This window comes from Schistocerca piceifrons, chromosome X, assembly GCF_021461385.2.
Source record: "Schistocerca piceifrons isolate TAMUIC-IGC-003096 chromosome X, iqSchPice1.1, whole genome shotgun sequence".
Lineage (NCBI taxonomy): Eukaryota > Metazoa > Arthropoda > Insecta > Orthoptera > Acrididae > Schistocerca > Schistocerca piceifrons.
Window position 1 is genome coordinate 24,255,342 of NC_060149.1, and position 9,012 is coordinate 24,264,353.

Here is a 9,012-nt window from a genome sequence, read left to right on the forward strand (position 1 = left end):
ACTGCATTTTTATATGATTCCCCACACAGCACACGATCTACTGAAAGTGAACATTCTCAGACAACCATCATCATCCCTCGCCTGTGACCCCGTGGATATATGGCAGAACCTCTGTTACACTGTCTACATGGTATCGAGATAGAATGTTACAAATACTATCTGTTAGCGTGGGAAATGTCTAGCAGTGGCATGAGGCAGTTGCAAATATCGGATTAATACCATGTTCCATAGACAAATCACATTCTAAATTCCGTGAGAAGGGTGATTTTATTACGAGCTTACACCTCTGGTGACTTCGGGAGGACGACGGTTCAATCCCGTCTCCGGCCATCCTGATTTAGGTTTTCCGTGATTTCCCTAAATCGCTTCAGGCAAATACCGGGATGGTTCCTTTGAGAGGGCAAGGCCGATTTCCTTCCCCATCCTTCCCTAACCCGAGCTTGCGCTCCGTCTCTAAAGACCTCGTTGTCGACGGGACATTAAAAAAAACACTAACCTAACCTCTGGTCACGCGCACCCGCCCTTTCGGTTGTTAATACACACCCCAGCGACCACTGTCTATATTCAGTTACGTCTCTCTTCCTAAGACACATTGGTACTGTTGTGTTGGCAGAAGAGCCAACACCGTGTTACGAATGGAGGCCGAAATGCACGCGTTTTAGCTCACGCAGGCTGGCGTGAGGAGGGAAGAACTATACTGACGTGAGGTCTGGAACATGACAAGGAATTAGAATTCAGAAAGTGGACGTAATTAGTTTGATACTTAACTTTAATCCATTAATGATTAACGTCGCTCTTGACGGCACATGATTCACAATATTATCTGTTCAGAATACATTCATAGTAACTGAATATGGCGCCTTGCTAGGTCGTAGCAAATGACGTAGCTGAATGGTACGCTAAACTGTCGTCTCTACAAATGAGAGAGTATGTAGACAGTGAACCATCGCTAGCAAAGTCGGCTGTACAACTGGGGCGAGTGCTAGGGAGTCTCTCTAGACTAGACCTGCCGTGTGGCGGCGCTCGGTCTGCAATCACTGACAGTGGCGACACGCGGGTCCGACGTATACTAACGGACCGCGGCCGATTTAAAGGCTACCACCTAGCAAGTGTGGTATCTGGCGGTGACACCACAGGTACCACTTGCAAGAAAAACAAATGAGGGATGTCCATCCATCGCGGATTTACGCTCAGTTTTGTTTGGTGCCATCTGCATTCAGTTATTGGCAAAGTATTATACTTAGTAGGAGATCTGTGATAGATTCACTGTGATCGGCAGGCTTATAAAGTATGTGTTGAGGCATAAAGTTACTGGGGTCAGTGTTCCGACATGTGCAAAGAAAATAACTATGTCATAAGGGAGGTATGGATCTGGTGTAGAATAATGCGATTTCAGTACATCGGGCGTCCATAACGGGGATGAAATTTTTACGTGGAAAATTATGTCCAGTCATAAGGAGGATATAGATATTGGTATTTTAACATGACATTCGTCCGAGAAACACAGCTGTCAGGAAGAGGTATTTACGATACTTCACTCGTTGTCGAATGTCACCAGAGTGGGGCTGAATCGTAATATTTAATTTTAATTACAGTGATAAATATGTGGCTGGTTTCTTAGGACGATCCTACTGGCTGTTCAGATGCTTGACGGAGGTAGCTGGTGACCGGAACGAATTGAGATTTCCAGATTCAGGCTGTCGCGAGCGGTAGGTAAAAAGAAAAGTTCCTGCCTGCAGGATAGTCGATCCTTGCCTTCAGCTGCGGGGTCAAGTCCCAGTGGCAGCCCTCGAAGTGCTCTCTGGATAGCTGAATAGTGAACTAATACCCAGGCTACACTGGGCTATCCCTGTGATTGCGTGTGTTGCATGTGGTCTCCATGTAAAAATTGAGCGATTCAGTATCGATCACTGCCAATTGTTGTGGCTGTCCTACCACTCTAATCATCCCTGGGTGCTTCCCATGACAGGCACACGTGACTGAGGCTGCAGTCGCAGTAACGGTTTTCTCTGACCTGGCAGTGAATGAGGGGACAGGCTGCTGCGTGTGAACATTTAGGGAGTGAGTGGGCCATATGTATGAGTGTTTTCAGTAATCTCAGGCATCTTGTCACGACAACTACTAGGATTATGGTTTAGTGCTTCTCAATACATTGCAGTGCACTCTGTCTTGTAGTGGTACTTGTTGTTGTTACTATTCTATCATGCGGTAGGCCATTTCCTTCTCCTTCTTCGTCCTGGTGCAGCTGAGAGAACAAACTTAGGAATTCTATAGTGCTTTATAAAATACACTTAGCAGACCTGTGGTGGTCTGGAATTCGACAACCGTGACGTTATAAGCTCACGCCGAAATTTGAAATTCCAGCTATCCTTTTATACAGCACCACTTCCAATCGAGATGTCAAATCCCCAGTTGGTCAATTTATTGTTTCCAATAGTGGTACTGAGAGCACACACATCAATCCAACCCCTCCGCAGATTGTTTAAGGACATAACATGAATTGGCTGAAATTTGAAATTCTCAGCTATCACCAATGTAATGGACCTCCTGTCAAACGACTTAACTGTGCCATTATCCGCCAGCAGGAGGCAAGGGCGTGGGGGAAGGAATGTCCAGAGGGATTTGGAAACTGTCCAGTTGTGGGACTGAGTCCTGCCACATATACCAGTCCTAGCATCCTCCAATAGGATGTAAGGACAAACTGCCTGAACACAAAGGGGATCGATTTAATTAATTAATTAGTGGATCACTCTGATCAAGTGAAGGAATATTTCCAAGACATACACAGCTTGGGATTTACCAGGTATCCACTACTTTGTTCAGGACAAATGAGTGGTTAATGTGGCACATCAGCTGTGCGGTTAGAGGTGCCCGAGCAGGCACAGTGTGACCTCTCAGACACTGGCGTCTGGTGCAATCTGGCAAAGCATTCTGTACACGGGCGCACAATTCCCAACCGGCCCATCTGACCTGCGGTCAGTGTGAAGTTGCGATTGAAAGATTTTAATAGTGTCATTATATGTGGTGTGTTATGTTGACATCGATTTCCTTGTGTGAACAGAAAAAAAGTGGTCTATTTAATTACTTCTCCTCATCTATTTTACAAGACCTACATCTTACAACCCAGCAGAGAATTATGTTTTTTCCTATCAAACAAAACAGATGTCCAAACCCTGTGAATTTATAAATAAACAGTATATCCTTTGCTTTGTAATTGACATTGATTTGAATTTCCTGTCATGAGGTCCTTCCTCTCCAACACAGACTGAGTCCTTTCCCCACCAGTTTCCATGTGGGGAAGCAGACTTGGGGGGGGGGGGGGATTGGGGTGTTTACTGGGAGAGAAGGGTTAGTTAATTTATTGGTTTAATTAATTAGTTTAATTATTTTGATATCAAATGTGTGCTTGTATTGTAGAGGGGATTTCCCAGAGGGGTGAGAGAGGAGGAATGGGAGAGGGAGGGATTTAGTGGGGTTTCTCAGAAGGACAGATTATCCCCAGGTGGCCATTAATCAACCACCAGGGGGTCATAAATCAATTAACAGAATAACAGGTTAAGGGGAGGTGGAGGGAGTCACAAATCGATCAAGTTTGCCCCCCAACGTACGCACGTCGCCGTAACAAAATGCGCCGATACTGCTGTTGCTCCAGTACTCCGACATTTCACATTTGAAATGCCCTGTATCACACTTACATTAACTTGTGGTCTTGTAATGTTACTCACTTACATATGTTACCGACGGTTCAATCCCGCGTCCGGCCATCCTGATTTAGGTTTTCCGTGATTTCCCTAAATCACTCCAGGCAAATGCCGGGATGGTTCCTCTGAAAGGGCACGGCCGACTTCCTTCCCCATCCTTCCCTACTCCGATGAGACCGATGACCATGCTGTCTGGTCTCCTTCCCCAAAACAACCAACCAACCATATGTTACCTAGGCATATCTATTCTCGAAATTTCATTACTCTAGATTAATTATTTTTCGATGCGATGTTTTTCCGTCAGTGTATAAACACGGGGACAATTTTAACAGAAAATTAGAAGCCACGAAACTTAGTGATACGTGGACAGTAGATCTGCAGGATTGAAAGATAAGTTTTATCTTTGAAAAAGACAGTTTGGTAGGTAAGTTTTAACTCTGACAACGACTGTCGCTGGCAATCACGTGTAAACATCTACCACACCCTGGTTTCACAGCATCTGTATCGCTCCCCGACTTCCGAACCGTCAGTCGGCAAGACTGAGCGGAACCACGAGCACCTGAGGATGTCCAGCACAGCATGGTGCAGAATCAGATTACTTACCTGCGGGCATGGGTGTCCCACAAGGTTCTGTACTTGGCCCAATTCTATTTATTATTTATATAAATGACTTACCATGTAACATAGTTGGGCCGTCAACAAGGACTTACTTATTTGCAGATGATCTTGCAGTCTGTATAATTCTGTGTAATTCACCTTCACAGAAGGTGAAATATGAAGCAGACCAGTGCACTGTCAAAGCTGAAAATTGGTGTAAAGCTAATTCCCTTTGTGTCAACAGAAAAAAAAAAAATACAAGACCTGTATGTATCGTGGAATAATAACACTGAACTTGAGCAGAGCTCAAATGCTGTTAATTTCCTTGGAATCTCGATTGATTCAAAATTATCCTGGGGTAGCCATATAGAAAAAGTGGGAAGCAGCATTAGCAAACGAATATTTGCTCTAAGGAAGCTGCGTCTTTGTCTAAACGTGCCAGTACTTAAAGTGGTTTATTTTGCTTTAATACACAGTCACATTTCCTATGGTACAATACTGTGGGGACATCAAAGCAAGGCAGCTAATGTCTTCAAACTACAAAAGACTGATATGTAGCTTGGCACCCAGAGCTCACTGTAGGTCAAGCTTTAAAAAATTACAGATTATGACCCTGCCGTCAATATTTATACTACAGTGTGTAATGCATGTTAAGGAAAAATATCCGAGTTATCAACAGTATGACATGCGACATAATTATAGCACAAGAAACAAGCAGGACCTAGTTTCTTTCCGATGTAACTATAAAAAAACACGAAAGTGCTTCTTATAAAAGTCCATAAAATTTTTAATGCCATACCCCAACATATCAGGGATCTTCCAATTCAACAATTCAAAAAAAAAAAAAAAAAAGTAAAAGAATTTCTTCTTGAGCTCAGCATTTATGAAACTGATGAATTTTTAAGGGAGGCAAAGAATATGGTATGACTACACTTTGTGATCAGTTTTTATATGCTTCTATATATGAGTAAGTCTGTAATTGGCTAATTTTACTATGCAATATCAATTTGTACCAGAAATTTCTCTGTTTTGTATTTGTGTGAAGGTAGCACAATGATTTGTGTAATATTTATATTGTGTAATATTTTTCTTGTTTTTGTAATTATTTGTGTAACATTTATACTGTGTAATATTGACTTTTGTAATGCCTCAGATGATCTCTGAGGTCTCTACAACAATAAAAATCAACCAATCAATCAATCATTGTACGAAACATTAGGAACGGTAAAGTTTCGTGGACCGTGACCACACAATCCGGAAGATTTACCAGCAGCTGCGTGTTTCTGCAAAAGCAGTTAATAAGTATAAGAAAAGAGCATAATTGCCCGGTTGTTTGCAGGCGGCGATCGCTACGGGCGTGCTGATCGTGTACGTGCTGGGGTACTTCCTGCAAGAGAAGTGGCGCGTGACGGCGGCGATCTGCGCGCTGTTCCCGGTGCTGGCGGCGGTGCTGGCGGCGCCGCTGCCCGAGAGCCCGCCGTGGCTGGCGTCGCGTGGCCGCTACGACGACGCCGAGGCGGCGCTGCGCCGGCTGCGCTGGCTGCCGCGCGACGCGCCGCTGCCCGGCCGCGTGCAGGAGCAGCTCGACGACTTCGTGTCGGCCGGCAGCCAGAGCCGCGCGCGCCAGGCGGACGCCAACTGGCTGCGCCGCATCAGGACCGCCTTCCTGCAGCGCCGCACGCTCCGCCCCCTGCTCATCATGAACGCCTTCTTCTTCTTCCAGCAGTTCTCGGGCATATTCGTCGTCATCTTCTACGCGGTCGACGTGGTTCGGGAAGCGAACGTCACCATCGACGACTACTTAGCTGCGGTGCTAATAGGCGTTACGAGATTAGTGGCGACCCTTTCCATGTCCTACGTGTCGAAGAAATTCGGGCGGCGACCTCCGGCTATCGTTTCTGGCGCCGGCATGACGTTGTGCATGGGTATTTTAGCGACGTACTTAACTCTTACCACTAGTGAAAACTTCGGGGCGTACGTAGCTGAGAATTTTCGGTGGATACCGATCGTATCTTTACTGCTGTACATCCTGGCGAGTACTATCGGGTTTTTAACTCTCCCTTGGGCGATGATAGGGGAGCTTTTCCCCGCCGACGTCAGGGGCCTGGCGAGTGGACTCACGACGTGTATAGCTTACGTCTTCAGCTTCGTCGCGTTAAAGATCTACCCAGATATGCTGCGTGCATTCACGAAACAAGGTGTCTTTTTCTTTTACGGCGCCGTTTCTCTCTTAGGAACTATTTACGTAATTTTGTTCCTTCCGGAGACAAAAAATAAAACCCTGGCCGAAATAGAAGAGTATTTCACGAAGCCCAAAAAAACCGACATTGCTACCCAGAAAAGAGAACAGGAGGATGACACTTTTACAGAAAGTGACCACCTAACGCGACCGCAGAATGGAGCAGTTCAGAAGCCTTCTTATGAAGTGTCCTAGTCCCTTCCGATAATGCTGTGTGAAAGTGAAAGAAGAAAATGTACGGAAAACGTCGTGCAGAAAAGACTGATTGACATCACTATGTTCCTTTGCTCCAGTAACACTGAGCAGAGACTTTCTCGTTTCACTTACGAACTAGTACAGTTCTGTCACATATCGAGCTCTCTTCTGACACTAGAGAGAGAGAGAGAGAAGATAGCCAGACTATATCATTAGTGTTGATGAGATACATATCACTGATTTCGTTCACGTCCATCAATTTCGTACATAATGATATTAAAAATGAAGACTGTTTTGTGAATATTTCTTGAAAGAGGCTTATTTATGAATGTTTTTATTTTTATTTTTGTGTCTATTACTCTGAAAGAACTACCTGTAGGAAGAAAAATTTCAAGTAATGTGGCTTATAATGTGGCTTATGAGAAGTCCCAGCACAGCGTTCGTTTAATAGAGCTGTTAAAGATGTCTTATAACTGATGCTGTAAGATACTCGTTATTCGTGTTCAGATTTCAATAAGACCGTGGTAAAAATATCTTGCACAAGAAGCACACTCTCACCGTCAATCAAAACAGTGCGGCAGCCTTCAGCTGTATTCAGTTTGCAAGGAGAGGAACGAGTAACATGTGAGAGATGTGAATAGAAGGGAAAAACAAATACTGAAAACATGGGAAATCATCGTTCTCCTAGTCGTTCGTGGTTCAACTACACCAGCTGTGAGATACTATGCGATCGCGTACATTGTGGTCCTCTCTTGTAATATTGCATTTCCAACAATTCCTTTAAAACGTCGTGGTTTCTGTGGTCAACTTTGCCAACTACGCCTTTACATTGGTTAGATTAGGAGAATATTCTGCATGGAACCTTTTTTTTTCCAAGTAGTTGCACGTAGGCAGTTTTCTATACCTCATCATCATTTGAAACATGCTTTGTTATTTCTTCTTCCGTTACCGATTGTTGAATTCAAGAAGAGACTTTTAGTGGTCCCGAAATTACTGCACTGCATAGTTCCAACCTCAGATTTCTTGCATGCGGTATAATTTACGAAAATCCGTGTGTAATTAGATCATTACCCATTCTAAACGTTTAAAAGCGGCAGATAATGATCTTCAGCACGTAGCAGTCGTGAAACGAGCACACAGGCCGAAGAAAACATTATCTATTGTCAAGTTACTGTCTCTATTATATCAATAGTATCCATGTTGGAACGTACTACCAGCGCCGGCTGTTATTATGAACCTTCCTGTTCAGTGTGCGCGTTACTCCAACGCGCGCGTATCTCCTTACGTTATACAAAAGACGTGTGTCACTAGTTATTCCTTTAAACACCAGGTCAGCTCATCGAAGTATTTCCGTTAAAACACTCTCTTTCCTACTAGGATACAAAAACAGCATCGCCCTCACTAAGTTCTTGTTTTTCCCACGCAAATTTAATAGTATTCACAGTGGCGTAAAACTTGTGAGTTTCGACGAGTTACTTAACTGTGTTGAAACGTTTTTCCGAAGCACGACTATCCCAGTGTTAAACAATGAAATGGTATTAAAAACAACATTTATCTGCATTCTTAATTTAAAAAATGAATTGCTACTTTTAAGACCTTTTAATTTTAATGGGAGCTAAAATATATACCTATTATAAAACTATAATTGCCACAAAGCTCAACATTTTGACGATAAGATGCTTTAAATTACTCTCGAAATGGTTTCGGTAGCACTACACAAGAAGTTGTTTAGCATTCAGTGTCTCAGTCACTGGAATCCTACCTTTTAAAGCAGCCAAGATGCTCTTCATGTTAGTCTGTAAACACAACTCCGAAATATTTATAAAGGCGAGAAAAATGTAAATGACACTAACAGTAGCATTCATGCATCCTCTAAAATTTACAAGAAGTACTCAATGAAGAAAAGTTGTTAAAGTTAAATTGTTCAAAAGTTGTAAACATCTAGAAATGTAATTATGAAATAAAGTACGTATTTTTCTTATTTCAAGTCGTAATTGTTAATCGTATGCTGCAGTATCACTACATAATTGTTTTGAGGAGCAAAGCACTTTAAACACTGTATGAGTTAGCACCCTATATATTAACAGATATTTATGTATAATGTACATATTCCACATCCTTATGTCCCACGATCTCATTGACAGTAAGTGCTCTACACACACACATTGGCATTATTTTCCATGAGTAACTGATGTATTTTCTTTCAAATAATTCTGATCTCAATATATATAATACATTTCAGTACATAAAATCTCCTGCAGATGTTGGAGTTCTCACGCA

At 43.0% G+C, this 9,012-nt stretch overlaps 1 protein-coding gene across 1 annotated transcript in view; it reads left to right on the forward strand.

Moving 5' to 3' along the window:
* Positions 1 to 8,719, forward strand: part of LOC124721886 (facilitated trehalose transporter Tret1-like) — a 353,067-nt gene extending 344,348 nt beyond the window's left edge. Inside the window, exon 5 of the mRNA XM_047247038.1 lies at positions 5,638 to 8,719. Within this exon, the coding sequence (XP_047102994.1) occupies positions 5,638 to 6,732 (1,095 nt within the window). The 3' untranslated portion in view covers positions 6,733 to 8,719. The remainder of the gene's footprint in view (positions 1 to 5,637) is intronic.
* The last annotated feature ends 293 nt before the right edge of the window (positions 8,720 to 9,012 follow it).